This window comes from Phodopus roborovskii, unplaced genomic scaffold (assembly GCF_943737965.1).
Source record: "Phodopus roborovskii unplaced genomic scaffold, PHOROB, whole genome shotgun sequence".
In the NCBI taxonomy this organism is placed as follows: domain Eukaryota; kingdom Metazoa; phylum Chordata; class Mammalia; order Rodentia; family Cricetidae; genus Phodopus; species Phodopus roborovskii.
The window spans coordinates 5,687,696-5,712,834 of NW_026126598.1; the positions used below are offsets into that span (position 1 = coordinate 5,687,696).

A 25,139-nucleotide genomic window follows, 5' to 3' on the forward strand; every position below is an offset into this window, starting at 1 on the left:
CTTCAGAGGAATAGAAGAATTACTCCATTAGTCCTTGAGGTGTTGGGTTGGAATAAATACCATTTATATCCAGCTATTTGTGCTGTTCCTAAATCCAGCCACACACCAGGGAAAAGTGGGCTGCACCTGAGACCAGTCAGAAATGCTCAGTTTCATACAACGAACAGTCTTTGGGTTTTCCTGGCATGGAAGCCAGGGGCTTTGTGCGTGCCAGGCAAGCGCTACTACTTCCTCTCTGTGTTGCCTGAGCTGCAGCCCTGATAGCTTCTATGTGTGTACTCATGTGGTATGTACATATGTGAACATATTTATTTGCTTATTTTTGTGCTCAGGATGGAACTCAGGGTTTGGTTTCTGTTAGGCAGGTGCTCTATCCCTGAACTACACTCCTGATCCCCTTACCATAAACCATGCCCCCGTCCCTAATTGGGGGATTATACTTAAAGATTCTACTGCTAAACCATCCCCCAATTCTGTTTTTTTAAAAAAAAATCTCTTTTGTTACTATGCAAATAATTTTATCTTTTTTTTTTTTTTTTTTTTACAGTCATGCCCTGTCCCTACCTCATTTGTTTGTCTGTCTGTCTGTTTGTTTAAGACAGGGTTTCCATATGTATGGCCTTGAACTCAGGGTCCCCTGTTGTTATGTGGATACTAGAATCATAGGCATGTGTCACCATGTCTGGGGTCATTTACTTCTTAAAGTGTTCTAAGATTTATCACCTTAGCTTTTTTTCACCACAGTTACCTCCCTGTAGAAATAGGACAGCTCCCATCTGAGACGTCAGGTGCATCTGAGATGTCAGGTGAGCACTGGAATTTTATTGTGTGCACATCTTGAGTCAGTGTTAGTTTTGTCCCTATGTGCTAACTAACAGACATCTAAGTCCAGTTCCTGGTCATGAGGCCATTTCATTGTGTGTTTCAATCAGTGCTGTTTAACTTCCCTCATTTCTTTTCATCTGTCTTAGTGGGGTGGCTCGGGGGATGGACCTGTAACATCCTTTGGCCAGTGTGCCCCTTCTCCTTGTTGTTTAGTAAGGGACGCCCCTGAGGGAAGCAATCTGGACGAGAGTCATGGTCACAGGCGTGTCAATGGCATTTCGGTGCTGTCCACCTTTCCTTTGGAAGTCCCGACTTGCTGTCATTTCTGAATCTATGTAAAAAGCCACATTCACCAGTCTGTTCCCACATGCCCATCTCACTAATAAGCTTTCCATGGAGGGAACTTTATAATCTTCAGGACCCAGTCATCTTCTATTAAGTGTGTTGTGGTGGTATCGTTCTTGCACAAATAAAGCCTGTCTGGGAGTCAGAGAATGGAGTGTGCCACTAGCTAACCATAGAGATCTGGAGGTCTGTACAGACAGACCAGAAGTGACGTAGCTGGGCAGAAACAGGATATTAAGCAGGGAGAAACAGGAAATGGCTCTCTTGTCTGCGAGATGCTGAGGAGGTAAGGTGCTCTGTGGCTTGCTCCTGCTCTCTGATCTCTCAGCATCTCTGTCTATATCTGACTTTGGCCTTTTATTATCTAGACCGATTAAGAACTCATTTTACCATGTATTATTTTAAAACTTTCGTTTGCGTGTGCCTTCATGTGTGTATGTGTGTAATGCCTGCAGAGGCCAGAAGGGAACATTAGACCCCCTGGAGCTGGAATTGCAAATGGTTTGAGCTACCTGATACGGACACTAGAACTTGAATTTGGGTCCTCTGCCAGAACAGCGCGCACGCGTGAGTGCGTGCATGCGTGTGTGCGTGCGTGCGTGCGTGCGTGCGTGCGTGAGTTTGAGATCACAGAGCACATGTGAACTTAGAGGATGACCTTGTGGGGTTGATTCTTTGCTTTTGCCTTCGGTCTCGGGGGTGGGAGTCAGGTTTGCAGGCTTGCTCAGCAAGTGTGTTTGGCAGCCACGCCATCTCCCTGGCCCTGTCCTTCCTCTCATAGGTTCAGCTTGCTGTCATTTCTGATTTTACTTTAAAACAACAAACTCGAGGAAGAGTTCTGTCCCTACAGGCACATGTCACTAATAAGTGTTCCAGAGAGGGAACTTGATAAGCTTCAGTTAAGGACCAGGTCATCTATAATCGGTCTTTTTTATTTCATTTTGGTTTTGTTAAAGAATCTAAATGTTCCTGAGCTCCAAAATCTTGTGTTTAAACAACCAAGTTCCAGGAAGGAGGTTGTTTTCGTACTATTTGGAACGCAGACTCAGGGGTTGGCTTACATGGTGTTTCTGCAAAGTTGATCTGCTGTTGGAATTATCAGCTTGATCTGAGGGACATGTGTGGTCACCAGTCACCCGGCATTCTTGCCAAACTAACCCTGTTGTGGTGGTTTGGGGAGACCTATGATGCTTGTGTTGAGTGTTTTGTCCAAACCCTGTATTCCGTGTGTCTCAGGTTCAGCCACTTCTGTTCATGTGAGTTTACTGCAGGGATGACGGATGGCCTGTGTCTCTGGGAATACTGCCAGGGGATTTGCTTTTCTGTCCATATCTTCAGATGTACCCGTCAGTGTGCTGCTGTAAGTAATGGGGGCTGATGTGGCATCTGGGCAGGGCCACACCATGAGTATCCACTTACTGATTTTGGTGGCATTGTTCTCTGACCTCAGTATAGTGCTCTTTGCACCAGGACCCACTCCTGCATGTGGTGGCGGCGATCAGGTGTATGTCACCACACCCACCTGATACTGTGGCTTCTTACAAATTCAACAGGAATATCTTCTGCTGTCATTAAACATTCTTCTGTAACAGGCTTTACAAGGCTTTGGTGGGAATGAGGGACCAAGAAAACAAACTCACTCAACCTTCACTCACCCTCCCTTTCTGAGAATCCCACTATAGTGCCTAATATTGAATGCTAATTTGGCAGGACTGAGAAGACAAGCCTTTGGGGAGATTCTCTTGATTAGGCTAATTGAGGTGGGGAGACCCACTCTAAAGGAGGGGTGTGCCACCCTTTGCTTGGTTTGGAATTCGTAAAAAGGAGGAAGCTAGCTGAGCATGTGAACATGCTCCTTTTTGACTGCAGATGTAATGGAGCCTTTTGCTCCTGCTGCCTCAGTTTCCCCATCATGATGCACCACACCCTTGAACCATGAGCTAAGGCACCCTCCCTCCATTAGGTTGCTTTTGTCAGGGTATTTTTACTCCAGCCAAAGGACAGGAAACTAGACCACCTGTCTGCACTGAGCCCTGCTCTCATCAGGAATATCTTCCTTAGCTGTTCTGGTGTTCACAGATGTCACCTGAAATAGCACCGAAGGTGTTGCCTGAATGGCCACACCTTCAGTGGGCTGTTGTGTGGCCTTGACCATTCAGAGACACTGTGATATCTCAGCATGATAGATGGGCTGGATTGAATAGGCTCACTCCTCAGCACTTGTCTGCAAGCCTCATCATTCCCATAACCTACATTTTTAGGAATGCAATAGCCAGATCAACAGTTTGATATTTTCTAGATTCCTTTATCACACTGTCATATTACTTCCAGAATGTGTGTGCAGAATCACAGTCCCATCATCAGGGATAGGAAGCGTTGAATACTGCTGTTTAGAAGAAACAACCTGTGCCAATTTGAGACTCCAAAATGGTACCTCATTACCGCTTCAATTTGCATCCCTTTGATTACTAGTAAGTCAGTGTCATATTTTAGCAGGCCATTTTCTCTTGTTTTGACACCACCTCTACTAGTTTATCTTGAATTGCAACTGTCAAGATAAATCATTGGAATTAAGAGCTGTAGGCTTGGGCTGTAATAACCTCATCTGGAATGTGCAGCCTAGTTAGAAGCAGCAGAATTCCAATGCAGAAATGTATAGCTTTTGACATGTTCTTATAGCTACAGAAAGTGCCCCAGAGAGCAGAGGCTAATGTAACCTGTAGCCTTAGCTTTTGCTCTAAGGCCTGTTAGTATTCACAGTTCTTGCTTGATCAGTCTCTTCACTTTAGACAGCGAAGGGGACACCGAAACATTTTAGTTTATTAAAAAGTTTTGTTTACATTCATTAATGTAATGTCATGTGTGGGCATGTCACAGGGGTTCCAGGGCTTGAACTCAGGTTTTCAGGCTTGGCAATAAGCACTTTTGCCTCCTGAACCATCTCACTGGTCCTAGAATACTTTAAATCACATAACAGGAATAGTGCTATTTTACCAATAAATATTTCTTAATATAGCACCTAAAGACTTAAGAACAACTATTAGGCTTAGAAAGATGGCTAGTAGGACACTGGGAAGCTCACACCACCTGCAACTGCAGCCCAGGGGGTCCAGTGCCCTCTTCTGGTCTCCTTGGGTACCTGCACTCATATGCACACGTACCCCCACCCACACATGTACACACACACACACACACACACACACACACACAATTAAAAATAAACCATAAAATAATAAAATGATTGACTGTGGCATGTGGTGTTTATTTTCTTTGGAGTATTTCATGGTGTTAGGTATGTTTCTTGTCTCTGATAAGCAGCAATGTGAGGGTGGTGAAGTTCACATTGGCCCATAGTTTGAGGGCGTGCAGTCCATCACTGTGGAGGAGGCATGGCTGCAGGCAGGTACATGGTGGTGGGATGTTGTGAGTTGCTTTCTCACATCTTGTCGGAATAGGAAGCAGAGGTGGGTAAGGAAACTGACTGGTTAGGATCCTCCATGCAGAGACTTAACTTCCTGCAGCCATGTCCCACTTCTTAAAGGTTCCATAGTCTTCCCAAAATGGTGCCACCTGCAGGGGATTGAGTATTCAAACACATCAGCTTGTATGGGGTGTTCCACATTCAAAGCAGAGCAGTCACACACACAGAAACATGATGTGGATCTTACGTAATCACCTGGGTGACTTACCGCATGAGGAACCCAGCCATCCAACTGCTCAGGACATAGACCATGGGTGGTACCCTCAGAGTTCTCTCCTGAACCTTCCTCTTGGCCATCCATCCACTGCCCCTCTCAGAATCATAACTACTTTACTCACACTGTAAGGTATTGTCTTAGGTAGGTTTCTACTGCAGTGGTAAAGACCATGACACAGATAACTGAGGAGGAAGGGGTTTATCTCACCCCACACTTCAGCTAGCAGTCCATCCCTGAGAAGAACCAAGCCAGCGACTGAAGCAGAAGCCATGGGGGACTGCTGCTTACTAACTTGCTCCCTGTGGCTTGTTCAGTCCATTTTCTTAGACCATGCAGAACCACCTGCCCAGGAATTGGCAATGCCCTCAGTGAGCTTGGCCTCTCACATCACCCGTTAACCAAGAAGGCGCCTTACAGACTTGTCTACAGGCCAGCGTTACGGAGGCGTTTCCTCAGTAAAGAGCTTCTCTTCCCGGGCATGTCTAGTTTTGTGTCAAGTTGACAGAAACCAACCAACACCAAGAGCTTTACCCAGTTCTGAACTATATAGAAATGGAACCATGACAGTTCACTTTGTTTTGGACTATTTATACATGTTTCTTTATGTGTTTCTATTGGACACGTGAAGCTATATTTTCATCTCTGTATCACAATATCAGAATATGCCACAGCCAGTCCATTCTGTTATTGACAAGTCTTCACAGTCCTTAAGATTTTTTAGCAATTGTGAATAGCTATTATAGTATGCTGATGCATACTTGTTGGTATACACACATGCTTGTTTACATTGGCTGTAGATATGGTGTGTATTCATTATGTGTTCATTCACCTGTAGTAGATAAATTATTTTGTGATTCTGTGAAAGAGCCCAGGGCCTTATGCTTGCCAGGCAAGTGCTCTACCACTGAACCACACCCCAACCCAGTCCCTCACAGGAGGAATCTACTGCTGAGTCACATTCTCAGCCACTCACTGTGGGATTCTAGGCCGATGACTAGAGCTTCAGTCCCTTGAGCAGGCAAGTGCTCTAACAATAAGCCATGCCCTCAACCCACACTTTGGGATTCTAGGTTGGCATTCTACTTTTGAGCCACAGCCCTGTAGCAGCCAATGTCTGAGGCCATATGTGACTGCATTCTAACAGCAGGTTGTGTGTAGAAGTTACTTTCTACCCTGGCTGCTACTAATTTGTCAGCTGATATGTTATTGGTCATGTAGGCTTTTGTGTGTGGGTTTCATTTGTGTTCCTGTGTGTTTCTCCTTGTGAGAGAGGGTAATACATTTCTAGGTGTTTTTTGGTGTGAAAACATATACTTTTTTGGTGTTGGTGGTTTGGTGGCCTCATATTTACACAAGGTGTTCCCTCTCTGACTTTAGCCCCAGTGCCTGTGGAAACTTAAGGCCACACTTTAAGACTTACTATTCTATTTTATGTGTATGAGTGTTTTGTCTGTGCCCCATGTGCATGCTTGGTACCCACAGAGATCAAAAGAGAGCATTGGATCAGTGAAGGGAGTGTGTACAGGTGATGCTGCAGGAGGAGAGAAGACATACTTTATAAATTCATCCCGGAAAAGTCCAGACTATAATGATGCACAATGAGCACAGTGTCCAGTTGGCTCTGCTGAGGGGCCCATGTCTTGAGATCTGTTGAGGTGGTGGTGTGATTTGTTGTATTGGACTTCATGGTTTCTGTTCTCAGTTAGGAGACTATAATTATTCAGACACAAAATCTAGGTCAAGGCCATAGGGGAACAACATGCAGCCTGTGGGTCAGAATTCATTGATCTTTGCATTAGTGTTTTTTTTTTTTTTTTTTTTTTTTTTTTTGAGACAGGGTCTCCTATAACCCAGACTGGCCTTGAACTGACCCTGTAGCCCAGGCCAGGCTTGAATTTGAGATTTTCCTTCTCCAGTCTTCTAAGTATGGGGCTTTCTCAATTTTTTTTTAAGTGGTATTTTATAATTTCTCTGTAGAGGTCATTCATGTTTTTTAAGATTTATTCACAAATATATAGTGTTGGATACCACTGGTAAATGATATTTAATTTTTTCATTTTCAAAAATGATATAGATGTAGGTATTAGATTTTGGGGTACTTACCTTGTATTACGAACACTTCTAAAATGATTAATTCTTTGTTTTTCAAGCCATAGGGTATGTTTAAAAAGATCTTTTAACTCTGTGTGTGTGTGTGTGGGGGTGCACGCACACATACTGGCACACACATACCATAGTGTATGGGCTACAGCACAGGAGGAGGAAATGTGTGTGTGTGTGTGTGTGTGTGTGTGTGTGTGTGTGTGTGTGTGTGTTACAGTTGAGCTGCGTTCACGGTTAGAGCAGCACTCTCGTTTCCCTTCTCTTGATCAGTTTTAGTAAACTGTTTTCAAGTGCAGTAAACCCATTGTAATCGTCCCATAATGCTCTACTGTCACCTCTCTGTCCCTGTCCCGTGTTTATACTGTTCTCTCCTCATCTGTTCTGTTCATGATGCCAGAGTTTTCTATTATTCTCTCCACTTGTGTCTCAAATGTTATTCAGTTTTTAAAAAACTATTCATTTATTTTCTCTCTCTCTCTCTCTCTCTCTCTCTCTCTCTCTCTCTCTCTGTCTCTCTCTCTGGGGAGGGGGTGAGGCAGAGAGCATCTTATGGGACAGAGTCATTTCTCCCCTCCACTGTGTGGGTCTGGGGGATTGAACTCAACTTATCAGGGTGGCAGCAAGTGCCTTTAGCTTGCCTTGCTGGAACCTGGCTGCTTAAATCAACTTCCCTGTGACTAACTCTTGACATTGTTGCTAAGCTCTGTTTCCTGACAGTGTCCTCTCCATCTCACCCTTTGAGTTTCGTGTGTGTGTGTGTGTGTGTGTGTGTGTGTGTGTGTGTGTGTGAGAGAGAGAGAGAGAGAGAGAGAGAGAGAGATGCACGTACATGCACATATGTAAGCCATGGTACATGTGTTGAAGTCAGAGGGCAGTTTTCTGGAGTGGGTTTTCTTCACCTTGTTGGGAAGTGTCTGTCTTGTTTCTGTTGGTGGGCAGCATAGGCCAGGATAGCTGACCCCTGAGTCCCAGCTGATCCTTCTGTCTCTGCCTTCCATCTCTCAATAGGAATGCTGTGATTACAGATGTGAGCCTACACATCTGGTTTTTGATAATGGGTTCTGTAGATAGAATTCCAGTTGCCAGGATAACATGGTAAGTGCCTTTACCCAACAAAAGTGGCAGGGAAAGGGGCCTATTGTGGCTCACAGTTAAAGGTACAGTGCAGCAGGGGACAGGGAAGTCAAGGCCACAAGAGCTTGAAGCAGCTGGCCACATGGCTTCCAGAATCAGGGACATGCAATGAATGCATGCTGCTGCTTACCATCCTTTCCACACTGCAGCCCAGGACCCCAGCTAAGGCATGGTCCTATCCACAGTTAGGATTTGTCTCCCACATTAGTCAATGCAATTAAGATAATCCCTCAAATACATGCTCAGAGGCCCACTTTCCATGTGATCCTAGATTCTATCAAGATGGCATTAACCAACGCAGGCAACATGAGATGCTGTCTCAAAATGAATAAATAAAAATCAGTCTTTAAGTTGCTTCCATTCTGTTTCTGGCTAGAGTCTTCTGTTGCCACCTCTAATGCCCTTGAGAATAAGGAGGCCAAGCCTGCTTTGGGCCCCATTTGGGAAGATGGAGACAGTACAGTATGCATATAAGTTATCTTACTACTTTCTTTTTAATGTGTGGGTGTTTTTCCTGAGTGTATGTCTGTACACGATTACCTGGTGCCCATGGAGGCCCTTTGGAACTGGGGTTACAGATGGTTGGGAGCTATCTGCCATATGGGTGCTGGTAGTCAAACCTGGTTGCTGTGGAAAAGCAGTCAGTGCTCTTATGCACTGATCTGTCTCTCCAGCCCCTGGGACAATATTCTTCAAGATTGAAGGAGACTTCAGCCAAGTGGAGCCCACCTTGGGCCATCAGACTAGAGCTTTCTTCTCTGTGATGAGAAATAAATGTTTTTGCAGAGGCAAAGTTCCTATTTTAGTAAAGAAAGACTAAAGATCAATACATATTAAGAAGTTAGAAATGAACTGCAAATTACCCACAGAGTGAGCACTTGGGAGGGAATAAAGAAGTTAATGAAACAGAAGAACAGTCACAGAATAGAGATGATTATAAAAAACCAAAGTTGGCTCTTTACGAAAAGCCTATAAGACTGCAAAATCAGTCAGTGAAACGAGATAAGACTAATGTGCAATGTCAGGGGTGAAAAAGGAGTGTGTCTGGATTGAGTTACTGTGCTATTGCTGCGAAGAGAACCCATGACCAAGGGAGCATGGCTGCAGGCAGCAGACAGGCGGCAGGCAGGCAGGCAGGCAGGCAGGCATGGTGCTGGGGCAGTAGCTGAGAGCTTACATCTTACCTGTAAATGGGAGGCAGAGAGCGAGACACTGGGCCTGGTGTGAGCTTTTGAAACCTCCAGGCTCACCCCCCAGTGACACACCTCCTCTAACAAAGGCCACACTTCCTAATCCTTCCCAAACAATTCCAGCAATTTAGGAACACACATTCGAATCTATGAGCCTTTGGGAGCCATTCTCACTCAAACCGTCACACTGGACATCTTGAGAGTTTGAAAAATCAGAGGGCTAGGGAGATGGTTCAGCGGGCCAAATCCTTGCCACACACAAGACTGAGGCTCTTGAGTTCAAATCCCTAGAACTCATGGGAAGCCAGACTTAGCGGTGCACATATTCAATCTCAGTGCCCATGTTGAGATGAGTCAGCTAGTCTGGGCTAGGCAGCAGCAAGCAACCAAGGAAATCTCATCTCAGAAAGGGTGGAAGGTGAAGACAGACGATCTAGGTTGGCATCTGACCTCCACACATGTGCTGTGGCATGTGTATGACTGCCTTCATGCATGCTCACATATATACATATATATATATGTGTGTGTGTGTGTGTGTGTGTGTGTGTGTGTGTGTGTGTGTGTATATATATATATACACACACATGAATGATGACTTTGTGCCAATTAGATGAAATGTACAAAATCTTAGGAAGCAAAGCTAGACAAACTTAGCATAAGAATAAATAAACTAGGGGACTTGAGTCTGTACTGGTTAGGTTTTTACCACCTTGACACACAGTGGGGTCACCCTGGAAGAGGGAACCTGAATTGAGAGAATCCCCCCTTAGATTGGCTTGTAGGCAAGCCTGCAGGGTGTCTCCTTGAATAATGAATTGCTGGGGATAGGCCTGGCTCACTGTGGACAGTGTGCCACCTAGTCCTAGATTGCATAAGAAAGCAGGTTAGCAAGTCAGTAAGTGTCCCTCCTTGGTCTCTGTCTCAGATCCTGCCTTGAGTTCTTGCCTTGATTTCCTTCGATGATAGACTGTGACCTATAAGCCAAGTAAACCCTTTCCTCTCCAAGTTGCTTCTGGTGTTGATGTTTTATCACAGCAATATAAAAAAACTATAATGGAATTTATGAATTATTTGATTTTATTATTTATTTACTTACTTAGTGAGGCAGGGTATCAACTCTACAGACTTGGCCTGGAACTCAGACTTATTACTATGCGGACCATATTGGCCTCAGATTCACAGAGATTCACCTTCCTCTTCCTCCCAAATGCTGGGATTAAAGGTGTGCACCACCATACCCAGCCTATTTTAATTTTCTTGTGTGTGTGTGTATGTGTGTGTGTGTGTGTGTGCACCACGCAGTGCTCTTGGAGTCCAGAAGAGGGCATCAGACCCTCTAGAACTGGAATTGCTAGTGGTTATGACACTCCTGTTGGGCTCTGCATGAGCAGTGTATGCTTTTAACTAACCACTGAGCCATTTGTCTAGTCTTCTGGTTTTAGAATGTAAAACCCCGCTCAGAGAGAGTTCCAGACACAGATGGTTTCATGGGTGATACGCCAGTTAGTTCCAGGAAGGACTAACACCAGCTCTACAAAGCTTCCTCAGGAAGACGTCCAAACTCTGTTGAGCTCAGGCTTTATCATCTGCAGTTACTTCTGGCAATTATTAATGACTTTGCTGGGCTTGGTAGTGCATACCTGTAATCCCAGAACTTAAGCTGTGCTCTGACCTCTGAAGCATGCTGTGGCATGTACATGTACACACTTAAATGAATATATGTGTGTGTGTGTGTGTGTGTGTGTGTGTGTATTTTGAAGTTGACAAAGGGTATTCTATATTTCTGGAATGCAATAGTTGGATCCTAAACATGGACACTAAGCAAATGGCCAAGAACAGCCAGGACTCCATTAAGGGACATGGAAAGACCCTCTCTAACAGGACATTTTGGCTTTTGATCCATTGCCCTTTTCATTGAATAATTGTGATAGCAGGAAGCTGTGGGTGGTGGGGAGGAAAGCTTGTGATTATACTGTGCTCAGCAGCAGCTCTGGCCTCTGTCCACTAGATGTCAGTAGCACCCCCACTTGTGGAACCTACCAGGGGCTCTCAAGGTGTCACCCTGAGAAAGGAAGTTTCAGAGTTGGAACCGATAGCCCTAGGGTTGCAGTTGCCCCGGTTCAAGAACACTGTTGCTACTAGATAGCAGACTTTGTCACTGAGCAACAGTGTTAACAGTGTATAGCTAAACAAACTGGAAAAGCTGTAAGAGGCAGCAGGGGACCCTCAGGTGTAGATAAAGGCTTTATATACTCATTATAGTGGAGTATGAATTTAGTTACACATGTTTTTAAAAAGATGTTTATTATATGTGTGTGGCTCTGTGCCTGTGAGTTCAGAGAACAAAAGATGTGTTGGATTCCCTGGGGCTGGAGTTACAGGCAGATTGAAAACCAACCAGTTTGGGCATGGGGAACAGAAGTCTTGTGAAGGAACAGCAAGCACTCTTGGCCACTGAGCCATTCTCTTGTGCCCTCACACCTTTTTCCGAGTCAGGGTCTCTTGTCATGCAGGCTTGCCTCGAACTTGCTATGTGTCTCAGGATGATCTTGAACTCCCCTCATCTTCCTGCCTCCATCTCCTCGGTGCTGGGATGACAGACAGAAGCTACCACTCTTGGTTCATGTGGTGCTGGGGGTGGATACCAAGGCCTCGCTGCAGGTAGGCAAGCACTCTACCCATTGAGTCATATCCTAAGTCTTAACTTGTGTGTTTTATCTCAATTTTACAAGGTGCAACAGATAGAGGCAGAGACAGAGCAAGCATACACACAAGCCCGCCTGGTCGCTAGGGTTCTTGTTGCTGGGGATCCTATCTCAGATCACTTGCTTGGTTACTGTGTGGCTTTTGGCAGCTTACTTACCCACTCTGGGCCTGGCTTTCATATTTGTCAAATGCAGATTATAGTCAGACCCCCTGAACTTGGGTCTCAGGTAGGAGGCCTGGGCAGTCTAAGGGACCTCTGAAAGTGGAACCAGGATGTATCCCTGATGGACGAAAGGACTTTGGGAGCACATTCCCCATGGAGGGATACTCCCCTAACCTAGAGGCAGGAGGGAGGGCCTGGTCCCTACTCCAAATGACTTGACAGAGTTTGTTGATCCCTTCTGGAAGTCATCACCCTCTCTGTGGAGTGGGGGATGGTAGTAGGATGGGAGGGTGGTTGGGAGGCATGGGAGGGAGGGAAGGAGGGAAGGAGAGGGAACTGGGATCAATATGTAACAACAAACAAAAGAAAAACAAAAACATGCTCTCCAGTGTTTCTTCTTTTTATGAATTATGGCCTCTCTCCAATATAGAGGTTGATACAACATGGAGTCCTTTCTTTTATCTCTATTATTTTAAGCCCTGCTCACTAGGACATCTGAAAACTTGCCACACATTCTCCCCGTGTGACACAGGTTTGGCCTCCTCTCAAGGGCAAAGGCTCAGCATTTGAATTCAAGTTATTAGTAATGGTCTTCCGAGGGTTTCCATATGTCCTTGAACCTTGCTTACTCGTTTATTTCGGGCCCGGAAGGTAGCTGAGACTCAGGCTGTCTGTCTTTCACAGTCTTTAGTGACTACTATCTTAATGCTTTTTGAAAAAACTTGGACCAGTTTGGGTTCTGTAGTGGATGTTGGTGATTACCCATGAGCATGACTTTTCTGGAAACAAGAAATGTCAAAGATTATAAATAGCAAGAAAGCCGGAAAGGAAAGAACAATAATTCGTCTTAATGGTACGCATGATTGTTGTCCAAGCTCACAAAAGTTTTGTAAGTTAATTTTCCATCACCTAAAATGATTTACTACTTACTTTCAAAGTTTTTATTGGTGTGTATCAATTTACTCAATAATGGGTTTCATTTTGTTATTTTCATACACGTATATAGTGTAAGATCATTTTTTACCCGCCATTACTCTTTCATTCTCACAATCCTCTTCATTTTCCTGAATAATCTCCCTTTTATTTAATGCCCTTTTTTTGTGACTCAGAAACACACACAAACACACACATATGCTGGTGGTTATGGAGACCAGAAGATGACTTCAGATCTCCTGGAGCTACAGTTACAGGTGGTTGTGAGCTGCCTTGTAGGTGCTGGGAACTGAACTCAGGTCCTCTGTGGGAACAGCTGGTTCTCTTAACCACTGAGCCACTTCTCTAGCCCACAATGATGTTAATTTTGGTTTTCTTACATTAGCACTGGGAGAGGGGTCATTTTCCAGGAGTGTGGACAATCAGATTATCAGTGGCCGCAGTACTGGGGAACTTGCTGTTTCTTCAGTAGTCATTTTGGTTGTTTATTGAGTGTATGTGCATGTACGTACATGTGAGTGAGAGAGACAGTTTGCAGGAAGTGGTTCTCACCAGCCACCAGGCAGGTCCTAAGTGGGTCGTAGAGATCAAACTCAGGTTGTAAGGATTGGCAGCAAGCACCTTTACTCACCAAGACATCCCATTAGCCCCCTTGCTTCTACTGAAGCTAATTTAGTTTGTGTGTGTAGTAGGCAGCCGTTTGATGACTAATATGGTTGTAGATACTGGGGATGGGATGAGGGTGTGGAGAAGACATGTGCTAGCAGTTGTATGTATGTATGTATGTAAGGTGTATGATAATCTTTCTGTCACTGATGTTTTCTCTCTGTCTGCAAAATGTAATTTCAGGGGCTGGAGAGATGACTCCTGGGTAAGGTACTTATTGCTCTTCCAGAGGACCCAGGTTCTATTCTTGGCACCCATTATTGCAGGGGAGGGTATGATGCCCTCTACTGACCTCAGAAGGACTTACACTCATATACACAAACCCATACACAGACACACCCATACACATAATCAATGAAAATTAAAATCTTCTTAAGAGTTCTGTGCTCTACTAATTGAGCTAGCTGAGTAACTTCAGTTTGTAGATGTCCACAGGGGTTCCACCTGACCTGTGCTGTCTGTGGGCCAGTGTTCTTGGGTGAATCTGTGATATTGGTTCAGTTTTAAACCACATCATTTTTCCTGTTTCAGCAACAGCGAACGGTCTACAGACTGACACTTGTGAAGTGTTGGAACGTGGAAGAACTCCAGGCCTATGCTGAGCTGGTGTCCTTGGGGAACCCCGACTTCATCGAGGTCAAGGTGAGCTCTCCTGGCTGGTGGTGGGCATGCTACAACTTAGGGCTGGCTGGCCAAGGGTTGGGGGATAGCTTTCAGAATTTCTGGTCATTTGGTTCATAGACTCACCAAGAAGCTGGCTCTGTCCTGGGCATCAAGGGACACCAGTGAAGGAGACCAAGCTGTTAGTCTTCAAAAGCATCCACTTTGGAGCCTGGAGAGTTGGCTCAGTGTTTAAGAGCACCTGCTGATTTTCCAAAGGACCGAGTTTGGTTCCCAGTTATTGGACACTCACAGCCATCTGTGACTCCAGCTGAAGAGATCTAATGCTCTGAGGGTACCACACCGACACCCATACCCACACCCACCCACCCACACACACAGTGTCACAGACACACACACACACACAGTGTCACAGACACACACACACAGTGTCACAGACACACACACACACAGTGTCACAGACACACACACACACAGTGTCACAGACACACACACACACACAGTGTCACAGACACACACACACACACAGTGTCACAGACACACACACACACAGTGTCACAGACACACACACACACACAGTGTCACAGACACACACACACACAGTGTCACAGACACACACAACGCACATTTTTTAATCTCTCCTTCTTTAGAAGGGAAAATAAGTTGAATTATGGGAATGGCCAGTTTATAAAAATCAACCATTTCACCAATTTATTTTTACACATCACTGCCACATGCAATGTGGTCAGTTTATATTGACAGTTTGTGTGTTTGGTATTGGGTTTAAAACAATCTTTGAGAGCGTCTCCTATGATGGGAAGTAGACAACACGAGGTGAGCTGAGAAAATAGTGCTGGAGTGAGTAATTAGACTCTTACTATGTGGTATTTTCAACCTATTTCAGATGTCAGTGGTAGTCTAACGAGCCCAGCCCACCTGTCACCTTCAACAAGAGGCTGGTCTGGGACTGGTCTGGTTTCAACTCAACTGCTACCCCTTTTCCCTGCTTATTTTTGCTTATTTTACCGTAAGCTATGTAAGTTAAAAGATAAGTTCTCCATTCGTTCACTCACTTCCTTATTCTTTGTTTGTTTTTTAAGATAGGGTCTCATTCTGTGGTTCAGGCTAGCCTGGGACTCACTATGTAGCCCAGACTTATGGACCAGCTAGCCTGGCATACACTGAAACAAACTGTCTCAAGCAAGGTGGAAAGCAAGGACTGACACCCCAACACACGAACAAAAGGACTGACAAAAATAGTACCAGTGATTGTGCATAGTGGTATAGGCATGTAATCTCAGCACTCAGGATCACAAGTTCAAACTCATCCTTGACTATACATGAGTTTGAGGTAAGCCCAGGCTACATAAGACACTGTTTCTTAAAAAAAAAAAGAAAAAAAAGTGTGTGTGTGTGTGTGTGTGTGTGTGTGTGTGTTGTCTTTGGTTAACTGGTGATGTGGAAGGTGGGAATGGTTTGCCAAGGTAGACAACATTAGAGGGTTTGGGGGAGGGATTTCCTGAGTTCCCCGTCACTATATTAAATTTAGGGTATCTTTTAAATAGTCAAGTATAAGTTTAAAGAGGTCACTGTTTGGGGTTAAGGCAGTGCTGGAAGTGACAGTTTGGAACCCCGCCTTTGAAGTGGAGGCTTTCTGGGTGTCAAGAGCATCCAAAGATGACTGAGTGGCAGGAGAAAAATCCCAGTCTCTGAAAGCCAGCTCTTGCTTTGTGAATGTGTAGTTTTGAAACTGAATATTCCCCGAGTCCCAAGAGGGGAAGTTGCAGCATTTTGCTGCTCCGTTAGAGCTAGGCTCTCTGTAGGAAGAGTTGTAGGGGGCACCCAGGGCTCCTGCGTGGCTCTCTGTAGGAGGGATGGGAGGTGGGCACCCAGGGCTCAGCTCTCTGTAGGAGGGGTGGGGATGTGGGCACTCGGGGCTCCTACTCTCTGAGCCATTATCATGTTATCTTTGGTCAGGCCAGAGATACTCTTTGGTTTTGAAATTGGTCTTGAGTTCAGAGGTTTCTCTTGGCAGGAGTTCTAATGACGCACAAATATAAACTGTCTGAAAATATATGTCCTGGCCCAGCGAAGGCTTGCCAACTGCAGAGATTAGTGGCATTTTAATTTATGGCTTAGCTATTAAAAATGTTGCCACAATTATATGGTAGTAAAATCTTTGTTTTTATTGTGCTTGCCGGATCGTGGACACCTCTCTCTTCTTTCTTTCCCCCTCCCTCTCCCTTCCCTTCTCTCACTCTTGACCTTTGTGAGGGCGAACATTTTACAACTGGAAAAAAAATCGGCAAATATTATTATAATTTTCTTTTAAACAAGATCTTCTATAGACATTATATCATGCAACCAAGGATGATCTTGAACCCCTGATCCTCCTGCCTCCGGTTCCCAAGTGCTGGGATTATAGCCCTGTACCACCACGGTACTAGTGGTTATTTACTGATAGTAGTGGTTGCTTTTTTTTTTTTTTTTTTTGAAGAAGATGGCTACTTGTTAGTCAGTGAATTTCCCTGTTGAGGTTTTTGTGTGTTTGGCACCTGTTCATGTGACTCGGAAACAGAGAAAGCTGTATTACAAGTTCACGGTTTCTTTCAAGCAGCTTCCCACTTTGTTGTTTTATCCTCATACCCAACAGTGGGTCCAGTACTACTTGTACCAGCCCTCATTAAAATACTTAAGGGGAAAGCTGATAGAGATGGTTCGAGACATGAATATGGTATTGAAGTCCATAGAAGTAAAATGAGCTGCTTTGAGAGATTTTATCATTCAAAATTCTTAGAGAAGTGTATGGTCTAGTAGCAGTGAAATTCTGTGTCACTCAGAGAGGGCAGGGAACAGCTTTTAGGAGTCGGTTTTCTCTTTCCACCATGTGGACTCAAGGATCAAATTCAGGTTGGCAGACTTGGTAGCAATCACCTTTACCCACTGGCCATGCCACCATCCCCTTATACCATATTTTCTTTACCTGTTCATCTGTTGATGGACACCTGAGCTGATTGCACATGATGACTGTTGCAAATAGAGCGGCAGTAGGCATGGGCATGTATGTGACTGTCTTGTGGATACCTGGAGTTCTTCTTGGGATTCAGCAGGGGACAGGCAGCAGTGAGCATGCTCTCCCCAAAAGAACGGTGATCAGTTAAGAGATTAGAACCCTGAACTGCCTCCCCATCCCTTCTCTCACTATTTACTTTGAAGCAGGGTTTTGCTAAGTTGCCCAGGCTGGCCTTGGACTCATTGTATAGCCCAGGTTTGCCTTGTCCTTGGCCTTAGCCTCCCTTGGCTTGGTTACAGGTGTGCACAGTCACATCTGAGGACATGGACTGGTGGCAGAGGGCTTGCCTGGGATCTGTGAGGCCCTGGGTTCTGTCCCCAGCACTTCAAGCACACAGGCAGCAACCAATTAAAAATAAGTGAGTGATAAAGCTTCTCTGTTCAGTAGGATTCGAGTAGTTAATGTCTGTAAAGGCCCTATCTTTGCTGTGGTAGTGGCTTCACGCCTGTAATCCTGGTGCTTGGGAGGCCCCAGCAGAGTTTGGAGTCAGCCTGGGCTGTAAAAAAGAAAACCAGTGGGAGAGTCTGGAGAGACGGCTCAGTGGTTGAGAGTGCTTACTGCTCTTGCAGAGGATGCTGGTCCAGTTCCTAGCACCAGCATCTGGCAGCTCACTTTTAATTCCAGCTCCAGGGCATCTGTAGATAGGTATACACTCATGTACACAGTCACACATTCACACAATTAAAATCTTTGGGAGAAAACAGTGGAGGCTGAGGAGATATTAAGAAGGGGATGCTCCTTTGTGAGAACCAGTATGACGGGCTAAGATAGCCCCCACTCCCCCAAAATAAAGTGTATTTATCCGTTAGACAAAACACAGTAGTGTCAGGTCTGTAAGTGGAACCCTCAGGGTCTGAGGACAAGAGGTGTGTGCATCATATTCCATTGCTTCAGGAGGGACCCCAGCCTAAAGGACAGAAGACAGACACTCTCTATCGAAGGAACGGTTTCCCACTGGCAGAGGCTAGCACCGAGAAGCCTTAAATCATGTCTACCCTTGTACAGCAGAAGGGGAAAGTCTCCCTTTGAGCCTGGGGGAGGCTTGGTTCACATGCCCCCAGATTGGGCCCAGACTGTTGCCATGCCCAAAGCCCATGCTCTGCACACCCAGTGCTGTCCCACGTGTCATCAGTGTTTCCTTTAAACTGCCTGTCTTCTTACTGTTCATTTTTAGGAATCTAAGGTAGAAGCAAGCTAGGTGTAATGACTCATAGTGTAACCCCAGCACCTGGGAGGTGCAGGCAAGAGGATCAGAGTTAAGGGTCACCTTCAGCTACCATGACAAGCCTAGATTACATGTCTCAAAAGAGCAGAATCAAAACAAGGGCTGTGAGATGGCTCAGCAGGTAATGATGCTTGCCACCAAGTCTGGTGACCTGAGCTGGAAATCTGGGTGAAAGGGTGGGACCAACTCTGTCAAGTTGTGTTCTGACCTCCATCCCTGCATACACAGTGAACAAACAAGCAGATACCAAAGAGTAGAAGCATATATGTTTTCAGATTTGTTTCAAACACAATTCCTACTCAAAACTTCTTTTTAGTGTAATAGCTTGTTTTAAAACTGACTGAACCAGATTAAGAGATTTTTGTCTTTCTTTTCCTACCTTCTTTGTCTTTTCATTATTTATGAGTCTGAGTGGGGCATGCATCACAGGTATGTTTGTTTTAGCGTATGTATGTACATGTGTGTTTCACATCCTAACTGTGGGTGTACATAGAGGTCAGCCCACGACTTGCAAGAGTCGGTTTTCGTCTTCCACCATGTGAGTTCCAGGGATCCAGCTCAGGTGTCCAGGCTTGACAGGAAACACCCTTACTTGCTGAGCCATCTTGCTCATATTTCGATATACATATTCAACATGTGCCAGTGTAGCCTTTCAAACTAAACTATCTGTCCTAAAATTAGAGTGACAGTAGCATCTATTTTGTGAGGCAGGTGCCTGGCTATGGATCCCAAGCCGGTCTGGAATCTCTTGCTCTTGTGTGAGCTTCCTAAGGGCTGGGATTGTAGGTGTGCACCATTCCCACCCCACCTGCCTTAAAGGAGTAATCCTTCAAGAGGTTTGTTTGTTTGAGAATCCAATGGCATAATCTGTGCCAGGATCCAGTAAATGTTTAGACTACCTCCCATTAGGCACTCTATATGAAATAAATCAGTAGATGCTATCTCTTCATTATATTGATTTCCTCTTTTCTTTCATTGCCAGTCTGGTAAAATATTTTTTTCTTTTATATTCCCTGTAAATTAACATGTATTTTAGCCTCATTAGGCTTGAATGGGGCCTTCATTTGTGAGCTCGAGATTCTCAGCCCTCATTATCTGCCTGCTTGCTGGTAGAAATGTGCTTCATGGCACAGACATCTGCTGCATTGAAAACCTGAATCACGGAGCCTGTTTGTAGAAAGCCCTGTGTTTGCGCTCTCTGCAGAGACCAGGAAGGGCTTGGTAATTACTGTTGTGGAGTGATGTTTTCACAGCCACCCTCTGTTAGCACCACAACTGTTCCAGGGCTCAAACCTAGTAGAGCATCTTCCCCTCACTGCTCACATGCAGGGTAAGGGTCACGGTCAGGACATTGCTAGTTTTGCGTGCCTGTAATGGTGTATCAGTTGTTTTTCTTGTCATTGCATCCAATACCCCATAAGCAGCCATTTACGGGAGGGCAGGGATTTTCTGGTGCGTGTGTTTGCGAGCACACTAATGGTCTGAGGGGAAGATAGGACACTGGGAATGGGGGCTGCCTGCTTATATCTGGCTGGATCATTATGCACATTAGCATTCTGATGGCTTTCTCAGTTTTCCTTTTTTAATTTTCATTCATCCATCCATCCATTCATTTTTGGAGAAAGGGTCTTACTGTGTAGCCCCAGCTGGCCTGGAATGCACTGTGTAGACAAGGCTAGCTCTAAACTCTCAGAGCCTGTCTCTGCCTTTGGAGTGCTGGAATTAAAGGTGTGGGCTACCACACTCAACCTTTTTTCCTTAATTAAAAAAAAAAAGCTGTGTGTGTGTGTGTGTGTGTGTGTGTGTGTGTGTGTGTGTGTGTAAGAGAGAGGGGGAGCTCATGTGAAAGTGTGTTTACTGCTCTAAAGGTGGTAGAACCTGGGGGATTGGAGCCTAAAAGTGAGGCAGACTAAAGTCTCATGCAATAGACAAGTTTATCCAGAGCATCAGATCATTTATACTCTGAGGGGTAAGAAAGGTCACATGAGTGAAGTTCTTATTGAGTTCAAGCTGCATATAATCGATAGGACAAGCTGTCCATGGCAGAACATGTTTTTTCCATAGAGGCATGTCATCAGACAACCGCAGCCAGTTATCTCGGATAATCTGAAGTAAACTCACTCCTATCAGCTTCACCTAGTAGGGGCGCAAAAGCACCTTCCAAGAACAAGTCTGTGCTTTTGAAGAAACTGAGGTCCTGAGACTCTTATTTTCTTTTCACAAGCACTCAAAATTCCCCTCACACGACTCCATTCTTGGGCCATGGTCTGGCAGTAAGGACAAGTTTTGGGAGTCAGCATTCTCTGACCACGTGTGCCGTGGGGATCAACTCTGGCCTTTGGGCATGGTGACAAAGCACTTGTACCTGACCTGTCTTGGCGGCCTTCCTCTTTCCTCTTTATTTGGTTTGGGTCCTCAGCCCATGGGATGGTACCACCCACACTTACATCTCTCTCCTCAGTTAAACATTTTTGGTAACACCTTCACAGGCACACTTAGGGTCTGTCTTAGAGGTGGTTATGAATCTGCCCAAGCTGAAATAAATGCTTAACTCCTATTTAACTGTTGGTTTATGGTCATTAAAGAGTAGACAGTTTAGGGCAGCGGCTGTTGTTCCTTTAGCAGGCATGAAGCCCTGTCCATCCCAATCATGGCATGAGCTAGGATTGGTGGTGTATACCTCTAAACCTAGCATGTGGGAGGAAGGGGATGGAGTTTACGGTCATCCTTGGCTACACAGTGAAATGAAGGCCAGCCTGGGCTACATGAGACAAACACAGAAGGTTTTAGTGAAGAGCAGCATTCAGTCCATCATTACACTGAGCCCCCCTTAGCATCTCGTGATCTGTTATTGCTGAGTAATAAAATATTAAAATAGCTTCTCAATCATAGTTATGAATATAAGAGCTTATCTGAAAGCTCTGTGCTTCGGGGAGCTTTTAAATATTAACAGACAGTTTCTTTGAGATGGCTTTTCCAGTGTAACTTGCCCATAGCATTGAAATCTGATGACCTGTCTGTAAGCCCTCTTGCTGTTTTGTGTGCGTACGGGTTAGTAGCACAGTTTTCCGACTTGATTTTCCTAATGATGTCTTGAACTGTGTTAGCAGTGCTTTTTAGAATCCACTGACACTCAGCCTAATGAATTCTCCAAATCCCTGAGCAAACAGAGGCCATTTCCCCATTTAGCCTAAGGAAGCTGGGCTGTGGGTAGTTAACACTCAGTGGAGGGCATTTGGGTACAGTGTCTGCAGTACCTATGACCCACCATCTGCAGTGAGCGGCCATCTGCAGCGAGGGTTTGCAGAGCTCGTTTGAATCTCAGGCCAAGTCCCAGCTCTGCCATCTGTAGGGGCAGGTTACCCAGGGCTTGTCTGTGGGATCAGCTTTTCTTTTTTATTATGTTGTGTCTCTCACATGTAAGGTGTGTGTGTATGTATGTGTGTGTGTGCGCGTGTGCGTGCTTATAAACAGTGTCTCTCTGTAGTGTCTCTGTGTGTATTTTGTCTCTGTGTGGTGCATATTTGTTTCTGTGTATATGTTGTATATGTGACATATGTGTCTGTGTTTGAATCTCTCTCTCTCTGTCTCTCTCTGTGTGTGTGTGTGTGTGTGTGTGTGTGTGTGTGTGTGTGTGTGTATGTATTGGGACGGGAGGCCTTTCTGCTTTTGTTTTTCAAGAAAGACAGGGTTTCTCTGTGTAACAGACCTGGCTGTCCTGGAACCCACTTTGTGGATCAGGCTGGTCTCTTCAGGGATTAAAGTTTAAAAGCATGGGCCATCACCACTGAGCTAAGGGTCAGGAGCGGGGCTTGTAGACAGTGTCATGCCCTTCTGTTTCAGTTGCTGCTTGTGTCTAGAACATTGAAGCTAGCTGTTGAGAAAGTCCAGTTCTAAGCTGGGCATGGTGGCCATGGCTGTAATCCCAGCACTCAGGAGGCAGAGTCAGGAGCATCAGGCAGGCAAGCTAGCTCATCTAGCTGCAGACTGAATTTGAGGCTAGCATCTAAAAAACAAAACAGAAAGGTCTGATATGGAGATGTCTGAAGATACACGTTCTTAGAGAAAGAATCATTTCCCATTCTGTAATTTACCAAGTAGAGGACTGAGAAGACTTGTTTGGTGTGTGTGTGTGGGGGTGCCTGGGTTCACAGGGAGGGGTCAAGAATTAGAAGCTCACTTATCTTACTACAGTTGTATTAACAGGAATTTCCATGTTGGTAAAATCAGTAATGCTTGTGTGTAAATCCACAAGTGCTTCTCCTTTGGTGTGATACTTATTTATTTTTCATTCTTTTATTTTTGAGGTTATAATGTAATTAAGTGATTTTCCCCTTCCTTTTCCTCCCCATAAGCTCTCACATAACATTCTTTCTTGCTCACTTTCAAATTCATTGCCTCTTTTTTTTATTAATTGTTGTTATATGAATGTGTATATATATATATATATATATATATATATATATTTCCAGATTCAACCTGCTCCATCTATATAATATGTAATAATTTATTTTTATAAATTTATACTCAGTGGGGCTGGAGAGATGGCTCATCAGTTGAGAGCTCTTGCCAGGAACCCAAATTCAGTTCCCACCACTCATGTTGGTGGCTCATGGCTGCCTGTAGCTCCAGCTCCAGGGAACTGGCATCCTTTTCTGGATTCTGCAAACACTAGGCATGCACGTCACGTACAGATACATGCAGGAAAATATTCCCATGCATGAGATAGAAATAAATCCTTTTTAAAAATCATACTCAAAGCATATCACAAGTTTGGCATGGTGATCCCAGTGCCTGGACAGAGGCAGGAGGATTACTACAGATTCTAGGTCAGGCTGAGCCTCGCAGACAGACTCTGTTTGAAAAATAAGTTATCGCCTTATAAATTTTCAGTGGGATCTATGTTAGTTACTCTTTTCATAGCTGTGAGAAAATACCTTACAAAAGCGATTTGAGGAAGAAAAGGCTGACGTCACGATGGGGAAGTTATGGTGTCAGGGGTGTGAGGCAGCTGGTCACACAGCACCCACAGTCAGGACGCAGAGAGATGGATGCTGGGGCTCAGCTCATTGTCTCCTTTTTGTTCAGTCCAAGACCCCAGCCTAGGGAATGGTGCCTCCCACATTCAGGGTGGGTCCCACCTCAGCTAACCTTTTCTGGAGACGTTCTCATAGATGTGTCCAGTGATGTGTCTTCTGAATCCAGTCAAGTTGATAAATGAAATGTGACCATCACAAGTTGTCACCCACAGAAAGGTCTATAACTTCTGTCCTTCCCACAGGGTGTGACCTACTGTGGCGAGAGTGCAGCCAGCAGCCTCACCATGGCCAATGTGCCTTGGCATGAGGAAGTAGTCCGGTTTGTTCAGGAGCTGGTGGATCTGCTTCCCGACTATGACATTGCATGTGAACACGAGCACTCCAACTGCCTCCTGATGGCACACAAAAAGGTAAGAGATTCTAGCGAGTGTGCATCTGCTTCCCCTCCCACTTCCTTCTTTTCCCTTGATCCAGTGGATGTTCACTTGTTCCCCTGTATTTCCTAAAAAGGACATTAAGAATGCCCTGAACAAAATAGACAGCACCGTCCCACTGCTTGAGTTCAAAGTTCTTGTTTTAAAGGTTAACTCTTAATTGTGTGTGTGTGTGTGTGTGTGTTATGCACACGTGAGTGCAGTGCCCTCAGAGGCCTGAAGAGGGTGCCATATCCCCTAGAGAGGAGTTCCAGGTGGTTGTGAGTCACTTCTCTCATTATAGGTGCTGGGACCTGAATCCTTTCTTGAGCCATCTCTCCAGTCACTGATGTCTTTTTAAGTTAAAAAAAAAAAAAAAAACCTATCCAAAAGGAAAATTCCAGTTTGTGGTAGGTACACTACTAACACAAGGAGAAAGTCTTTATTAAACCGCCAGTGTCAGCTTTGGGCTTCTTTTGGGGTGGTGCAAGCTTTCTGGAATTGTGCAATTGTGTGGTCACTCAACTTCATGACTGCATTAAAAGCCACTAAATTACATGATTTTGTCATCATGTAATAAGGGCAGGCCTTTTACCAGAAAAGTCATGAAGACCAAGAGTAAGACACCTTTCTCCCATAGATTCGTTCAAGGTTTTTGTTTATTTGTTTAGATATATTTATTTTCACTGTGTGAGTGTTTGCTGCATGTACGCCTGCTTTCTTTGGAAGTCAAAAGAGGGAGCTGGATCCCTGAAACTGAAGTTACTAGTGGTTGTGAGCCGCCACATGTGTGCTGGGACCAGGACCCAGGCCTCTTGCAAGATCAGCCAGTGCTGTTAACCTCTGAGCCATCTCTCCAGCTCCCCACATAGATGTTTTGGGAAGTAGATCAGGCTTAATTTAAACATGAAAGATTCCCTGCTCCCTGATCTCAGTGTCTCTGAACAGGCTCAGCTTAATGACACATAGAACTCTGAGTAAAAATTTCACCCGCTCCAGTCTCAA

At 44.8% G+C, this 25,139-nt stretch overlaps 1 protein-coding gene across 1 annotated transcript in view; it reads left to right on the plus strand.

The window, feature by feature from the left end:
- Positions 1 to 25,139, plus strand: part of LOC127236882 (S-adenosyl-L-methionine-dependent tRNA 4-demethylwyosine synthase TYW1) — an 80,152-nt gene that overhangs the window by 47,278 nt on the left and 7,735 nt on the right. The window contains exons 14-15 of the mRNA XM_051204807.1: positions 14,295 to 14,405; positions 23,964 to 24,131. Coding sequence (XP_051060764.1) covers positions 14,295 to 14,405; positions 23,964 to 24,131 — 279 coding nt within the window. The remainder of the gene's footprint in view (positions 1 to 14,294; positions 14,406 to 23,963; positions 24,132 to 25,139) is intronic.